This window comes from Saccoglossus kowalevskii, chromosome 14 (genome assembly GCF_978046115.1).
Source record: "Saccoglossus kowalevskii chromosome 14, keSacKowa6.1, whole genome shotgun sequence".
NCBI classification, from domain to species: domain Eukaryota; kingdom Metazoa; phylum Hemichordata; class Enteropneusta; family Harrimaniidae; genus Saccoglossus; species Saccoglossus kowalevskii.
In genome coordinates this window covers 28,572,157-28,589,999 of record NC_140654.1, presented here as the reverse complement: position 1 = coordinate 28,589,999, position 17,843 = coordinate 28,572,157, and the positions used below count along the sequence as shown (strand labels likewise).

At 37.9% G+C, this 17,843-nt stretch overlaps 1 protein-coding gene, 1 long non-coding RNA gene and 1 pseudogene across 3 annotated transcripts; 2 read left to right on the top strand and 1 right to left on the bottom strand.

Annotated features, from left to right (window-relative positions):
• Positions 1 to 240: 240 nt before the first annotated feature.
• On the top strand, positions 241 to 17,630 carry LOC144355132 (uncharacterized). Of its 2 annotated transcripts, XR_013421147.2 has the most exons (3): positions 241 to 477; positions 2,747 to 2,937; positions 17,401 to 17,630. It is a non-coding gene; the product is annotated as an uncharacterized LOC144355132 (long non-coding RNA). The 2 variants fall into 2 exon arrangements; XR_014931562.1 differs by lacking the exon at positions 241 to 477 and having other exon boundaries at positions 2,699 to 2,937.
• Positions 8,285 to 17,566, bottom strand: LOC144355117 (galactosylceramide sulfotransferase-like). Its single transcript, XM_085507734.1, has 3 exons — positions 17,394 to 17,566; positions 16,297 to 16,469; positions 8,285 to 9,525 (listed from the first exon to the last, which is right to left on the bottom strand). Exons 2-3 carry the CDS (start codon positions 16,407 to 16,409, stop codon positions 8,511 to 8,513), a joined length of 1,128 nt encoding a protein of 375 aa, XP_085363860.1. The 5' UTR covers positions 16,410 to 16,469; positions 17,394 to 17,566; the 3' UTR covers positions 8,285 to 8,510.
• Positions 11,069 to 15,437, top strand: LOC146734661 (uncharacterized; annotated as a pseudogene).
• Positions 17,631 to 17,843: the final 213 nt, after the last annotated feature.

Genomic DNA, 17,843 nt, shown 5'->3' with positions numbered 1-17,843 from the left:
TATTTTCTTAATTTATAGGAAAGATCACCTTTTTCAACTGAAAATCCACGTTTCTCTTGTCTTAAATATTTCTTCTTGCTGCCCTCGTTTGTAACCACCCACACTCACTTCGCTATCTTTAAAAAAAAAACTGTTTAACCGGGTTGTATGTCTACCGGTGTCCTTTTCACTTTTCATATTGTTGTCCTATGCCTCCTATCCTCGCCCGTTGCTTGGTAGGTTACGCATGCGCAAATGCGTCTGGCGGAAATTCGGGAATCTGCCCCATTCTCGTCTAAACAGATCTCTGGTCGCTATTAAATGCTGGTAACCATCGCGCCGCTGCTTACTTGCTCATTTTGTTGTGGAAACGACAACGAGCTGAACGGAATACTACCTGGGTTTAGATAAGAGTCTGGGGTTGAACAGCAGGAAATTGGGAGACCGTTTTCTAGCTCTGTTTGCACTGTGCCCTTGACACACTTACGTTGCGTACAGGTATGTGATTGTGTTCACCATGGAACGGGGTTTGTAGTTCTATGGTTTCACCCACAGTTTCTTGTTACCTATAACAAGTCTTTTATAACGATCGGAGGTCCGTACCTCCTCCACGACACATTTTGTATTTTATATGTGTCGTGGAGGTGTATAGGTGTCAAGTGACTGTGGTCTTTGCCGGGGGTCTTTGGGACAGGTCTTTGAATGTGTAGTTATTTGTTTCACCACAAGGAACCCAGGAACTATAATCAACTGTACGCAGTCTCTATGAGCTCGGCGGGGTTGTATTGGATGGTATCTAGTGTAAGAAATGGACAAGGGATCAAGGATCCAGCCGGCTCACCGACGAAAAGAATGACAAATAAAATATATAAAAAAGTACAAGCCTGAAGAATATTAGCTGCTCTTTCAAAGTTCTTCAAAGCTTAACCTATATTTTACCACAGTCCCTGTGATAGAGGAACTGTGATTTTACCGATATCTGCAGAATGAGTCAAAAAAACTACACAAATTGACATTTACGAACAATGAACGGTTACACAGAAATCGTGACACAGTTAAAGGCGTGATCTGTTTAGAATTTGTCAAGAACCGATCACAAGACGGGTTACGAACCAGTTGAGCGAGGCTGACCGTGTCATGAACTCGTAGTTGATACCAACCACCACCACCACCACCATCGCTCATAGAAACTGCGCTCTCTGTGGTTTCACAGTGCGTCTCTGCGTACATGTCTGTGAATGTGGAGATTCTCGTTTTAACCTCGGAGAGGAATTTGGCCAAAACAATCTACAGGAAACAATATATTGTATACCAATATCCCAGCCACACTTACATTGATTTAATAGTGTCATTGAAAAATATAATAAAATTACGCTGCAACTCGTAATAACGACTTAATAACGTGTGTTAATTTAAGTCACAATAAACGCCACACGTATTTAATTGTAAGGAAAACAATATACATGTACCAACATGTCACAATATTGTGTTACTAGTATTTACGTACTGGTATGTACGTAGTGACTAAATTACTACTGTAACAATAAATACCAAGCACAGTATGTATTTTTAGAATCGCCGGGTCCGAACTTAAAAATGTGTTTTCCATTGTTCTGTACGATGATTGGTGTTTGGATCTTTCTCTAAATGACGAATATCACAAATTCTTGCGTCGAATAGAAATGCAGATTGAACAAACATGGAACTCGAGTCGGCGTGTTACATCCCGTCTATAATTATTGGGTGTAGATGATATTTGCTCATTCTTTCCCTGATATTTGTTTGAACCATACACGCGATGAAATACAGGAAAATATTTACTACTGTTAGCAAAACAGCTATTATATGGCACTCGCTGTAATAAAAAACGTGCATTGCCATATTAGTTTCGAGTACAAAATTGTAACTAGTGTTATTTGCACACTCTGTGGTAATCCTTTTATATGCAAATGACATATTACAAACAACATGTTTTACCACACTATGCCTATCTAACAATATTATTTAGCGGACGAGAAATAAAAAAAAAACACACTACATATTCACAACTTCAAAAATGTCAAACATTAAGGTAAACAGCAACCAATGGACAAGTAGAACACCCGCTAACAGTAACTCATTCTCAACCATGCTTGTCTTATACCAGCTAACCACGAAAGTCAAATTATTTGCAATCATATTACCATTTTACGGCACCCATGTTCTTTAACCTTGGATACTTCCATTAACAAAGATAGTTTATTTATGATTACGCTGTTGTTGCGTTAGTTCATGGAAAAGTGGTTATTACGACCACCATGTCCATTTAATATATGTCCTATACTACAACGCAGCAACGTACATGCATGCCAGTAAAATGCTTTCTTTATATTTACCTACCATTCGAGCGTTTAAACTTTACTCAAATATTATATATTCATTTTTGCTCAGTATTAAAGGGCGATGGTCGTCGCGCCACGCATGCGCGATATATTAGTCTCATATGAACAAAAATGGCGACTTTGATTCTTGAGCAAAATACAACCTTTTAATAGGTTATTTCTTTGGTTATTGGATGGTATCGAAGGAGTCACCAGCGGCAATTACTGCATGTTGCGCCCAGGTCAAAACTCACACCCGTGATTTTCACGAGAAGAACGCATTGGATTATGAGAAAAGCAATGTATACATGCGCGGCGCGACGACTACCACCCATTAACTACGTGAACGTATGGTTTGAATTGCGAATGTTTTCATAAATACACCCAACACTGTGGTTCCGTTACAGTGAAGTTATTCGGCATTGCGTACGTATAAGTAACGACTTACTACCAGAGACATGCCGTACAACATTATGTCCAAGAAGGTGTTATTCCGCTGTACTGCTCTTATAGGAGTCATCGTTATTCTGGTCTTTGTCTATGGAACCATGGACCCTATTTGGTATGTTGGTGAAGTGTACGGATATCAAAATTCTAGGTGAGTATAAATGAGTGTGAATGCATTTTATATAACACGGCATGTTCTTAGTGCAATGTGGAAGTTGAAGATTATTAACCATAGGAACTACTATGATTAATAAAGTAATTGTAATACAAAAATAAAACAGTTGTGGGTAACCTGAATCTGATATAACAGATAAAAGCTATTCGAGACAGATCCTTTAAATGACATTGACATAAAAATATTAACACAATATTATTTACATAATATAAGAAATAATACATAATTTACCAATAATAAATCAGGTTATATAAATTAAATTTAACTTTCATCAAGAAAAAGAACTGCTCTGAGATTTTTTCTGAATGTTGCTTCAATTTCTATTGAGACAATTACTATAATTTAGCGCGAGACACATTGACCAACTGGTGCATTCATCCGTGGGACAATAAGGTCATCACATAGGTAGTTTATAACATGGAACTATAAGGTAGTTTATAACATGGAACTATAAGGGGTTTATAGTTCCATGTTTATAACAAGTACAAGCAGTGTCTGGCACTATGGCGACTCTTATTTTCCGTGCACTACCAATGGGTTCGCTGATGACCTCTCAAGCTTTCATTATGATGTTTAATGAATTGACTTCAATAACACAATTTAAAACTTTTCTGAGTACATTTATGAGAGTATTCTTGTAGTGTTTGAATTTAGTAAAATCTTCTGCACTATAATTTGTTTTATCAAAAGTTTATGTTGTGTTTTAATTGACCTTTGGATAGCTGATGTAATCCATGGTTTTGTATTCATGTTTATACAATGTAATTACATGTTGAGTGCATACGTCATTAAACAAAGTATAACACTGGTCATATACTTTTTTAACATCGTAACACCACACCTTTTCAAACAAATCTGATTTGCAATTTCAGGCTTATAATTCTTGTAACTTCTATATTGAGTGAGAATTCGTTTTAGTTAGCACATTTTCGAACACTGCATAGGTAGGGAAATGACCTCTGTATTTGTACTGCATGGAATTATATTTAAAATAATTGAGGTATATTGTACTCGTAGTACTTTGGAACATTAATGAGTTGGTGTAGATAAAGACTTGAGTTACAACAAGATCACCAGTGTGATTGAAATGTCGCACTGATACACAGTATTTTTTTCAAACTCAGCATTGCTAGAGTTTGCTTTCCTATACACAGCGATATATTCTTTTTCTCATTAAATATCTCAGCCAGAGACTCTCGGCATAAACATATATGTTTATATGATTGTTAATTTTATATACGAGGGAGGAATGAACGCAACTATTCACCAACACCGACCGATCCAGTTCTGCCATTGTATTCTGCCATAATTTTGAAATAATAATGCATGCAATTCTCATACAACATGTTCATGAGTCAAATAATTACTTGTATTGTGTTTTTATCAACGGTCATCGAGTAAGGAGTAAAACAGTTTTTGTTTTGTTTTTTGAACGATACAATTCATGAATATATTCTTTTTTTGACAGAAATTATACTGGTATGTACAACGAATATGTTACCTGCAATCCACAGCAACAAATAGTGTTCATCAAGACACACAAAACTGCGAGTTCAACCACTGCAACTATCATACAAAGATACGGATATACGAGAGGACTATTATATGCGATACCAAAATCAATCTATAAAACTCATTTATTTTCTACTACAAAATTGTTCAATGTCGATATGGTATACAAATATTCAAAATCAAAACCATTTAACATTATCGCAGGCCACCTTCGTCACAATCACAATGAACTTGAAAAACTCATACATGGTGCAAAGTTCGTCACCATATTACGAGAACCTGTCGCTAAATTCGAATCCACTTTCGGTTATTACGAAGTAGCGAAGCATTTGAATCTAGACAAGTATGCGAATCCACTACAAGAGTTCATGTCGAACCCCGATTCCTACTATAATGAGAACAAGTTCCTAATGAAGGAACAACTTCGTAATGGCATGGCATTCAGTCTGGGGTTGCCACAAAATATATATAAAAATAACACTCAATATATTCAACAGAATATCCATCGTTTAGATGCAGAACTTGACCTAGTATTGCTGGCGGAATATTATGACGAATCACTATTACTCCTCAAGAAGTTATTTTGCTGGCAATTGCATGATATATATTCGGAAAGGACAACGCAGCAGCAGCCATAGACACAATATTACTAGCTCAATGGTAACTCGTATAAAAGAATGGAACATTGTGGATGTCATGTTATACGACCATTTTAATAGGACATTTTGGCGGAAGATCAGCGAATATGGACCTCATTTTCAGAGCGATTTGGCCGAATTTCGTAAACAACAGGGGCAGTTTTACGATGATTGTGTAAGCTCCTCAATGTCGTATTCCGATAGAAGGGCAGTAAAGCCAACAATGAAAAGAGGTGCTTCCAAATATTGTGAAGTTACATTTTATTCAAGTTCCAAGTTCACATTTAAATTCTTCGTTCAGCAGACACTGGGATTTGTTCACATATAATCGGTGTACCTTCCACTGGTCACAGGTTTACATGACATTTCATGTACACACCCACACTTTCCAAACTGTTCAGACAATAGAACAGCATAAACAGTACATAAATCATCGTGGTCACATACTCGCATGGTGTCATATTTTGTGTATCAAATCGTAGACCTTAGAAAACAAGGACATGCAAATGGCGACAGTACATACACTTCTGGAGTCAGTGCCTGGGTCCTCTGTCCGAATATATATTTGAATGTATTTTTCTTCATATTTTTGATAATATTATTGTAAGGATGTCGTTTATAACAAAATAATAATAAAATAAGTAAAATCGAGTTGTCGCCACACTTCCCAGCCGCAGTCGGCTGTTTCCGTGAAACTGTGCCACCAAACGCCAGACAAAATAAGAAGACATGCACTGTTATTGCGACAATAGTGTTTTTGTTTGTTTAAATATAACCACATAAAAATGACCAAATATTACCTAAGTAGTGTTTTAGACACAACTGTATCGGCAAAGTGCCCATGCACAAGGCTAATGATCATTTGACACACAATGCATATTATTATTATGGAAAATACCACATAAAATCATCAGTGAGAGACTTAGAGGAAGGCTCAGCCTCTTAAGATATGTAAGCAGAGTAGTGCGCACTTTTGGTATTCGATGACAGAATATAACAACAGTCAAAATGTGGATGCAATGTATGGTTTATTGTTTAACTAACTGACACATTAACAACTTACACATGAAAAAGGAGTCGCGAATCTCTGAAACTAGCACGTTATTCATGTGCTTTATGAATGTGGGAGAAAACATGTAGGCGGCGAATGAGAAAATTGTGCGGCCATTGGCTGAAACACAGGACTGTGGCTGAAATTATATAATTCTCATTGGTCAAGAGTTATTCAGATGAATTTTTCATACGAATAGATAAACAAATTAACTATTATAAAGAAATGACATACAAATGAGAATAATAGTTATAATTATTAGTAATATTAAATGAATACAAATATATATTACGAATCTCCGACAAGATTGCTACATATTTAACATTTCTGCCAGAGCCCTGGTATCTTGTGTCGTAACGTAACTGAGGTTCACTTGACAAGACTTGATTTTAATAGATGACGCCCTCTGCAGACCGTGGACATCTTTTTTCACTTGCAAGTGATTAAATGTACAATGTCGGTATGTAGCGTATATGCTACTTTAAGTGTTCACATTTCGGCAATGGCCGTTTTGAGTTGGCACTAATGACACATGAAATGATTTGAAAAATAATCAATGGTTACAGCTAATGCTGCTTTAAACTATTCCTTCAAAGGTGGGTATAGCCACCGTGCTGATATAATACAATGTATGTTAGTTCAAATGAATATGAAACCATTTTATGGTTTCCTTAGTGCAAAAATATTATCAAAAACATTTTTTGCGGCTTTATATTGCACACCTAAACACAGTCAGTATCCAAATGAGCGATATGTTCAGAAGTTCCAATGTTGAGAAGGTTCTATGTTCAGAAGGTTCTATGTTTAGGATGTCCGATGGGCAGAATTGCTTTCACTAGTAAGGGAGGGCTTTGTCCAGAATTATAACACCTTGATCAAAAGGTTATTATTCCGAAATAGTATAACGGCTACGCACAGATATCATCTCCAAAACCAATCTGGAAAGTGTGGTACAACTCACTGGCTACTGTGCTTTCCCCCTGTGTGGCGAGTAAATCTATGAACCTGAGTACACTGAACCCCAGTGTTCACTCGCACACACAGGGTCTGCTGCCCACTCTCCTTGTCGGTTTCATACATGGGGTGCATTGCATATAGGGGAAGGTGGTTTGTTAGATCTCAGTTCTTAGTCCTAATGAGATGGGGCCTGAAAGACTGCTAAATTATCAATGAAGGGAAGCTCGTACATCTTATGCCTGAATTCAAGGCGACCAGAAATCTCCGAATAGACCTAGCTCGAGCCATTCCGTTAGAGCGCGTCCGTTCCATTACAGAGCGTTTAAGATTTATTCTGAACTTTAGTGAAAATCGCACTAGATCAGAAGTTTACAAGTTCAATTTGTCTTTAGGGTCTTTCTTGACCAATGGCAAATGACGCAGTATATTACGTTTTAAAAGTTCAAAATTTCGTACCCTTTTCACTGTTTCACTTTTCACAGCTAAAAGATCACGCACCTTGAACTCGCCCCTGATCCCACGATATTTGAGCTTTCTAACCCTCAGTGTAAGCACGGGTTGGCCATATGCCGTAATCGCCCGTGATCGGGGGTTTTCTTTGTTTTGGCGATCATTGAATTCCTTAAAGCAATAAAAAAAAACGATAATTTTATCTAACACATTTGTGGCTTCATAGATTTCTGAGACTTTTACTGTAAATCATGTTAGTTATTAGCTAGTTAATATAGTTAATCTGTAATTTCGCTAATTGGAGATGTAGCTAATTTAAAAGTTTAAGGTATATCTCACAAGGAGATAGTTGATAAATCACTAGCCTTATCTTCCTTGTGATTACGCTTGCCTTTAGAGACCGAGGCTGGTGAGCTGGCGACACACTATCAGAGCAAATACGCTAACCTTGAGTCTTGCAACATCAAACTAAATCTATCAAAATTTAAGGTAGGACATCTGACAACTCCCATCAGTTGGAATTGGCAACCGACGAAGTAAACAGGTAAAAAATATCCTTACAAACTTTGTCACTGATGAAACTTGCAAATGAAGGCATAACTTCACAGCTCTCCGACAGCTGAATTAATTATCTAATTTAATTGCATCTCCCAAATGTCATTGTCTTCTGTCGGAAAGGTGAGAAACTGGAGATTTGCCAGGTATAGTGGTAGTATTTGGTGTGACGCGATAACTACTTTATTTCATACATAGAAGCGTATGCACTACTAACAGAGCAAATACGGTATCCAACATGTCAGTGGTTATTTTGTGCCGTGAAACTTGACCATTGGGACATGTCATATACGTTGTTGTCATACACAGTTCGGGATTACATTAATTGTCGTCTAAAAATCAGAATTTGTAAACCTGTGAACAGTGGAAGGTGAGAGGTACACCGATTATATGTGAAAAAATCCCAGTGTCTGCTGAACAAAGAATTTAAATGTGAACTTGGAACTTGAATAAAATGTAACTTCACAATATTTGGAAGCACCTCTTTTCATTGTTGGGTTTACTGCCCTTCTATCGGAATACGACATTGACGAGCTTACACAATCATCGTAAAACTGTCCCTGTCGTTTACGAAATTCGGCCAAATCGTTCTGAAAATGAGGTCCATATTCGCTGATCTTCCGCCAAAATGTCCTATTAAAATGGTCGTATAACATGACATCCACAATGTTCCATTCTTGTATACGAGTTACCATTGAGCTAGTAATAATGTGTCTATGGCTGCTGCTGCGTTGTCCTTTCCGAATATATAGTATATCATGCCATTGCCAGCAAAATGACTTCTTGAGGAGTAATAGTGATTCGTCATAATATTCCGACAGCAATACTAGATCAAGTTCTGCATCTAAACGATGGATATTCTGTTGAATATATTGAGTGTTATTTTTATATATATTTTGTGGCAACCCCAGACTGAATGCCATACCATTACGAAGTTGTTCCTTCATTAGGAACTTGTTTTCATTATAGTAGGAATCGGGGTTCGACATGAACTCTTGTAGTGGATTCGCATACTTGTCTAAATTCAAATGCTTCGCTACCTCGTAATAACCGAAAGTGGATTCGAATTTAGCGACAGGTTCTCGTAATATGGTGACGAACTTTGCACCATGTACGAGTTTTTCAAGTTCATTGTGATTGTGACGAAGGTGGCCTGCGATAATGTTAAATGATTTTGATTTTGAATATTTGTATACCATATCGACATTGAACAATTTTGTAGTGGAAAATAAATGAGTTTTATAGAATGATTTTGGTATCGCATATAATAGTCCTCTCGTATATCCGTATCTTTGTATGATAGTTGCAGTGGATGAACTCGCAGTTTTGTGTGTCTTGATGAACACTATTTGTTGCTGTGGATTGCAGGTATCTTTTTCGTTATTCACATCAGTATAGTTTCTGTCAAAAAAGTAAAATGTACGATTTGAAACAACTGAATGCAAGTAATTATTTAACATTTAACACCGGGGACTAGCCGATACACGTTCTACGACAGACCTGCTGTTTTCGAAATGGCGTGTAGAGAACACCGTTATAGAAAAGTCAAGGTTAACAACATAGTACTCCCCGATAAAAGAGCTCGGTTAATGTAAAGACATGTAATTTACAGTTTATTTATAACACTTTTCATTCTCTATATATTCAACTTTTCACCAGTATTTAAATAGTCCACCATATTTGTTCTTCAGCAAAGGATTATGGGTAAAGTATATCATCTCCACTGTTGCCAGAAATTGTGAAAATGATTTCATCTATAACTTCAAAAGTTGAACTTCAAATGGGATGAAAGTTTAGAACATGGTAGCATATATGTACCGGTTCCAAACATGGTTATACAATAGTAGTAATAGTTCATTTCAGTTCATTTCATTTCGTCATTAAACTGTTTTATTTCAACATTTCACACCACTACCACGTCGAAAAATATCGGTGGCGAGGATAATATCAAGTGTAGATGAGGTACGAGAACGTGTCAAGTGAATTATTTTGTAATTCATACTTTTCAGTGTCGCAATACTCTACGGGCAATCGTCCTGTATATTATATTTAGACCACCAATCCATGTACAGCCCAATAAATTAACTTATTATTAAGAAAATTACTACTACATTGTTTATTTACAAAAGAGATTTCACAGCATTTTACAATTTTTGTCATTACATTGAATATTTTCAACAAATGTGTACACTTCCTGGTGCATCTTCGCCAACCAGGGCTCGTTTATTCAGTCATCGCTTCAACATTACACCAAACACTGAACACAATTATATAGAATGAAAACAACAAATAAGTAAATCATAATAATTAGAACAATGTAAACAGCTATAGAAAACAATGCAAACTAATTTTAAATTAATTGTATAACGGTCACCGGCGCACGGCGTCCACGCCGAATATTGGAGCAAAAAATATTTCCTTATTAATTGCGATGTGTTCCAAATAAAAAATATTTTATTCCAGTGCAAATCAGCTCAATTACTTTAATAACGAGTTATTATACAAAATGTTGATACATTTTGATGAATATTTATAGCTACGGCTTCAATACCGTAGACGATTTTGACACGATCGTCAACAAAACATCACCCGTCTCTAGGGTAAGTGACTGGAAAAAGAACCGGTGTTCGGTCGAACCAGTGGGAAAGAAATCGTCACTCCCGGAATAACTACGCAAAATAACGACATAAACAATTTAATCCACAATATAAACACAAAAATCATAGATGACTATGGTTGCATTTGACAATGATAAACTTACCGAAAAGCCGTGTTTTCCTGATCGTTCATTGCTAACATCAATATAAATAAAGTTTCCCGCGGTTCGCCAGTATAGCGGGAAACTATTGTCTTCACATGATGATAACAGCCAATCGTTGGCTTTATGTTAATCACGTGATTTGTACGTATAAAAAGCAGAAGTCTGCGGTGAGCAATTATTCTATGCTGGACTAGCCACAGTTCAGTCGTGCATAAATATATTTTTTATCATGGCGTTCCAACAAACCGTGAATATTGCCGCGCTAATCCAGGACCAGGTTGCCAAGTCAGTTGGCGAAAGCAGTGCCAAGCTTTTGAAAGATATGGAAGCAATGATGTCCACCCGTTTGGATGACTTAACTACAAATATCACAGCAACCCAGCAAGTTTTCACTCAGGAGCAGCGGGCATCTTGGAAGGAGTTGAAATGTTCTCAATTTCCTACGTTTCAAAAGAAATCTTGCGAGGAACAATTCAATGACGAAAAGCGAATTTGGAAAGCGGTTTCGAGGGCCAGCCGTAAGCAAAAGGAGCAAGTGTCGAAAAAAAAGGAAGAAAAGTTGGTACAGTCAACGGTTCAATCCATACAACGCATGCGCATCAAACCAAGACGGACAGGCCTCTCAACACCGTGGTATCCCATCCCGTACAAATACACCTAGTAATGGCAGTGCGCTGAAGCCGGGATCATGCGGAAAATTGGGCCATTGGAGGAATGAGTGTACATCGATTCAGTCGCAAGGGGAGTGGTCAGAGAATGACAGCACGCAAATAAGATAAGTGACATTCCATACTGTAATTATGCAGTGCAATCTGGGTCAGTGTTTTGTAGTGATGTTGGCCGTTTTTCAGGTTGGGGTTTTAGTGCACCGAGTTTGAATTTAGCTTCGTTTATTGATGGCGAGTACGTCACTGTATCCGATACGTCAGAATATGTATCAGATAATTTGGTCTCTCCGGTTGGTAGGCTCAAGGGGGCAATAACATTTTGGAGGCTAACAGGGGCTAATTCCTATGTTTTGGATGTTATTAGTAATGGGTACAGGTTACCCTTTATTACGACTCCGCCAACAGCGAATTTGCCCAACAATAAATCAGCAGTTAATAATTCTGAGTTTGTAGTGAATGAGATTCACAAGTTGCTCAGTAAGGGTTGTATAAGGGAAGTTTCACTCCCTCCACATGTTATCAATCCTTTAACAGTAGCATGTAATCGAGACGGTAAGCGCAGACTGGTTTTGGACTGCAGGCACATAAATTTGCATTTGTTCAAGTATAAATTCTGTTGTGAGGATATTTCAATAGCAAGGAGGTTATTTGTCTGTAACGATTATTTATTCACATTTGACTTGAAATCTGCGTACCATCATATCGAGATTTATCAGGGTCATCATGGGTATCTTGGATTTTCTTGGAAGTTTGGTAGCGTGAGTAAATATTTTGTATTTTCCGTGCTGGCTTTTGGTATTTCCACGGCGCCGTATCTATTCACTAAAATTGGTAGGGTTATGGTCGCCTGGTGGCGCTCCCAAGGCATCAAAGTTGTCATGTTTCTTGATGATGGCATAGGTGGCGCCCCTGGCCTCGGGAAGGCCTGTATTGTGAGTAAGCAGGTGCGTTTGGATCTGGTTAAATATGGATTTTTGTTAGCAACTGATAAGTGTAAATGGTCGCCTAGCTTAACAGTAGCTTGGTTAGGTCATCAATTAGAGATGAAGGAGGGTACGATTTATGTATCCGCTGACAGAGTAACGAGGCTGAAATGTGTATTGTGTGAGATTATTAATGCATGTTTATCGGGGAAATGTACATGCAACGCGAAAGCACTGGCAGCAGTTATTGGCCATATTGTCTCTATGCATGCCGGTGTGGGCTCGACTGTGCGATTACGCACACGATTTTGGTTTGCTTGTTTAGCAAAACGTGCGAGTTGGAATTCTGTGGTTGAAATTGACAATTTGGCATTAAGGGAGCGGTGGTTTTGGTTGAACAATATAGAAATAGTTATTGGCACGTCGCTAGTTGACGTTAGACGATGTACTAGTATTATGTATACTGATGCATCCGCCAGTGGTTATGGTGGATATATTGTTGGCCTGGATGGGCATGAAACCATTGGTAGATGGTCTGATGCTGAAAGCATCAAGAGCTCCACGTGGAGAGAACTCGAGGCAGTTCGTCGCATGTTACTGGGTAACAGTGCAGGCCTTGTCGGGCTTAATGTGCTGGTGCGCACAGATAACCAGAATGTGGTTAGAATACTGCAAGGCGGCAGTAAGATACCCGAGCTGCAAGAGGTAGCATTGAGTATTGCTGACGTTTGCGAACAAATGGGTCGCATGTAGTTCCGGAATGGGTGCCAAGGGGGCAGAATGTTAAAGCAGATAGGCTTACTAAAACTATTGATAGTGATGATTGCAGTATCAATGTAAGTATATATAATGAACTGGATTCCATGTGGGGTCCTCATTCTATTGATAGATTTGCTTCCAACTTCAGTAAGAAATGTGTAAGGTTTAATTCTAAGTGGTGGTGTCCAGGCACTGAAGCTATTGATGCATTTTCGCAAACATGGAAAGGTGAAAATAACTGGCTGGTTCCCCCTCCAAAGCTTGTAACACAAGTAATAAAGAAAATGGAAAATTATACTGCTATTGGTACATTGCTGATACCGTGTTGGCACTCTGCTGCATTTTGGCCAATTATTTGTCCCAGTGGGGGCGATTTTCGCGTATTTTGTACGTGCCAGTAAGGTACTTCCACGTTTTAATGTGGTACATGGTTCGAAGCGCCATATGGGTATTTTTAGTGGCGGGACGCTACATTTTGATTTGGTAGCTCTACGTATACACTTTGAGTAATCAATGTAAACCATGATGCAATGGTATGAGTTGAAACTCATTTGACTGTGTTTTTTTGCAGGTTTAAATTTATCCACATCTGTAACACGGGAAATTGGTGCAAGCTCGTCAACAATGCATTCGGAGCTGACCCGGTTATCTTCACAGTTACCCAGTTATTTTTTGATGTCCCGCAGTGACAATACAACGAAGAAGTATTTTTTCTACTTTCAAAAGTGGCGGACTTTTATCGAGGATAAGGATGAGTTGGCATTGCCAGCGAACGCTGTTCATGTTTCTTTATTCATCACACACCTTTTAGAAAGTAATGCCTCTGCCGGGGTTATTTTGGGCTGTATTTATGCAATTAAGTGGGCCCATGTTACAGGTGGGCATGCTGATCCTACGATTCATCCTTTTGTAGTCAGCCTTATTGAAACAACTAAGCGTAACCAACGTATGGATAGGGTGAGAAAGGATCCGGTGTCTGCGGACTTATTACGTAAGCTTTGTATTAAGTGGGTAGGGTGTTCAGATATGCTAATATTACGTGATTTAACTATGATTTTATTATGCTTTTCTGCCTTTCTCAGGTTTGACGAAGTAAGTTCGTTGCGTTGTTGCGATGTCAGTTTTTGACAGCCACATTGCTATAAATATTACTCGCAGTAAAACTGACCAGTATCGTGAGGGCAATTCTGTAGTTGTTGCAACAATTGATTCGGTAGCATGCCCAGTGTCGATGTTACGGAGATACGTAAAAGCAGCATCGATTGATTTGAGTAATTCATTGTTTTTGTTTAGGCCCATGGTTAGGTCAGGAGTTAAATGTGCATTTGTTAAACACAATAAAAAGCTTAGTTACACCAGGGCTAGAGAAACTATAGTGTGTCGTCTTAAAGAGGTTGGAGGGGCGAATTTGTCCTTTGTGTTGCACTCCTTGCGATCGGGAGGTGCTACAGCTGCCGCCAATGCGGGGGTTGGTGATAGGTGCTGGAAGCGCCTTGGCCGTTGGAGGTCAGAGTCAGCTTTGGATGGGTATATGATGGACTCGCTCACCAGCCGTTTGGCAGTGTCGAAGAATTTGGGATTGTAAATCTGTTACAAACTCCCCTTTTCCCGTTCTTTTATTATTCTATGTGGCTAAATCCTGCAACCTTACCTTATTGATACCGTGTATTGCGTATTATTGAGTGGATGTGCAGTCTAGTGAAGACATAAAGTTTCCCGCGGTTCGCCAGTATAGCGGGAAACTATTGTCTTCACATGATGATAACAGCCAATCGTTGGCTTTTATGTTAATCACGTGATTTGTACGTATAAAAAGCAGAAGTCTGCGGTGAGTAATTATTCTATGCTGGACTAGCCACAGTTCAGTCGTGCATAAATATATTTTTTTTATTTATTAAGTCTAATTTAGCATATTGGATGAAACCCGACATCCACCCTCTGGCACACATGACAAGGCTACGGGTACAGGTTTCCAGCTGTATTTTTCCTCAATAAGGGGTTTTTATCTCTGGTTTTTTCTGGGCGGCTGTGTGCCAAACAAAGGGGGAATATGCATTTTGTTTCAGTTAATTTTCATTTTCAAGTTTATTACTAACTTTTCAGTAATGCGAACTTAAGTAGTTTCCTTATGGCGTTTTTGTAGAGTACAAATAAATGGTTGGTCGGACTGTCTATGTGGCTAAATCCTGCAACCTTACCTTATTGATACCGTGTATTGCGTATTATTGAGTGGATGTGCAGTCTAGTGAAGACCTCGCATTTTATTTGAGTGTGTTCTCTGACCGGTGACGTCATTAGGTGTGTCATAGAAGGAGTCTGTGATTCGTTGACTAAACCAGTCAGAGGAGGTCTCGTTGAAATCTCGTTACATAGGCATTGGTTCAGATGTACGTGGCGATAGTTAAAAATATACCGAATCACAAGTACGTAACAAAAACCACAAAAAAATACAAAATATTTTTTAAAAAATAGTAAAAGTGAAATAAATATGTAAAATAAAATACACGTCGTACAATTCATCCGATTTTAATCAGATTGATATATAACCTGTTGACCACAAAAAAGGGACTAAAAAGTGTCATTCTATTTTTAACGACTACAATAATGATTTTTATTTTTTTACGTTTGTGGCAATATCTTCACTTTATGTGTATCTGTAACATTATATTAATTTATATTAATATAATGATATGCATGAGTCATACGCACACCGAAAATTCGCATCAGTATTTCTCACGTAATAGATGAAACCATTTTTCAGTGGATATGATGTCACACTTTACCCATATTCCTTTGCTGGAGAATCAATTCAAGGTGGCGGACTACATAATATTGGCGAAAAGTCGAATATCTAGAGAATAAAAAGTGATATCCAAAAACTCTAAATTGCATTCTCCTACATTTGTGGAGCTATTTCCTTGGGAAGCATTATGTTGTTTGGCTTGACTTCCTCTTTAATATATGGAAATGAACAAGCTGACTCCTGGTAAACAAAAACAACATGTAAAGCAATGTATAATAAAAACTGTTGTTAAAAAAAGAAATATTGGGATATACATACATTTTCCCATCATACCAAATAGGATCTATGCATTTACAGATAAGAAACAGGGAAACGATAACACCCAGTGAAACAATACAGCGAGATAAATTCAATTTTCGGACCCGCACCATAGTGGAACTTCGAGCGTGCTGACAAAATTTACCATAAAAATAAATATTTCAGGCGCCTCTCTGCAACGAAACAAGAACTATGGTATTAAGTATGCAGTATTATTTTAACTACACTTTATAAATAGGCTGAAAACTAGCTGTAATAATTCCTGTCTGCACGGTGACCACATCCGCATCTCTCAAATATACTATGGATTTGTCCTTGTTTGAAGGCGCCCCCATAACTGAAAATTTCATGACAACTCTTTGTTAACTGTTTTAATTAAGTTGAAGAATTCCTCTAACAAATCTTGTTTCCTGGTAGCCATTATTAGATATCTCAAAAAATATATCATTCATCTCAAGGACAATCCCCTCAAAAATTTATGAAAAATCGTTCATAACTTTTTCTAGTAACCTGACAATCACAGAGATGACTTATAAAATGACTGTTTCCATGACATCTAATGTGTTGGTAATTTACTCAAGGGCAGCCCCTCGTAAATATTTCATAAAAATGCACCACTTTCTGACAGACAGACATACAGACAAATAAATGAGAATGAGCTACTAGTAGTTGTTGAACAAAGAACATGTGAAATACCGTGAAATCATTTATTTTCACTATTTAAATTCACTATTTAGATGTTTGAGCCTTTTAACTAGGTTGTAATTTCACGAATTTGGAAGAGAAACAATGAGTTCTATTTATATTTTACATGTTTTCGTAGATTGTACTTATCGGTGACAATAGCGAAATTACCTCGACTGTGAAACAGAGGCATCTGTAGTCGGAAGATACAATAATACCACCACAATGCATTTGGCCCACCATTCATACCCATGAATTGGTTGAAATCCATCAACATGCAAATTGAACCAATTCAATTCAATATACACACACAGTGTTCATAAATGTATTTTGTCAAATTTTAGGGCAACATTTAACTAGTCGGCAGTTTGGTTTACCGCTGTATAAATATATTCATCACTGTCTATATTTACCTTTCAGACAAATTTCGCCGTATTCAGCTGTTGAACGACCCGTCTCCGAAGATGACGATCGTCCCGCAAGATTAAACGCTATATAAATGCTCCCCATTGGCGTTTATTTTGACGGATTGTTCACTTTCAGTTTTCAACAAAATTCGTTGAGCCAACTGATCGTCGGAGTCCCTTTGTGAGCGATGTAGAACTGTGTTGTACGTCATTTCCATAAATAAAAACATAATCTTTAGCCCATTCATCCGTATTAGTTGCCTGGTAACCGGGATCAAAAATCCCATTTATTTACGGGTACCTCAAAAGCGTATCTGCAGTTGAGTTTTGCGGGCACGGATACATGATGCTTTGTTATAGTTAAGGTTTTAATACAGATCCCAAGAAGAAACAATTCTCGGGTGGACATCCGGGCATTTTCATCGCCTGGCAACCATCAATGGTGAAAACACGGTT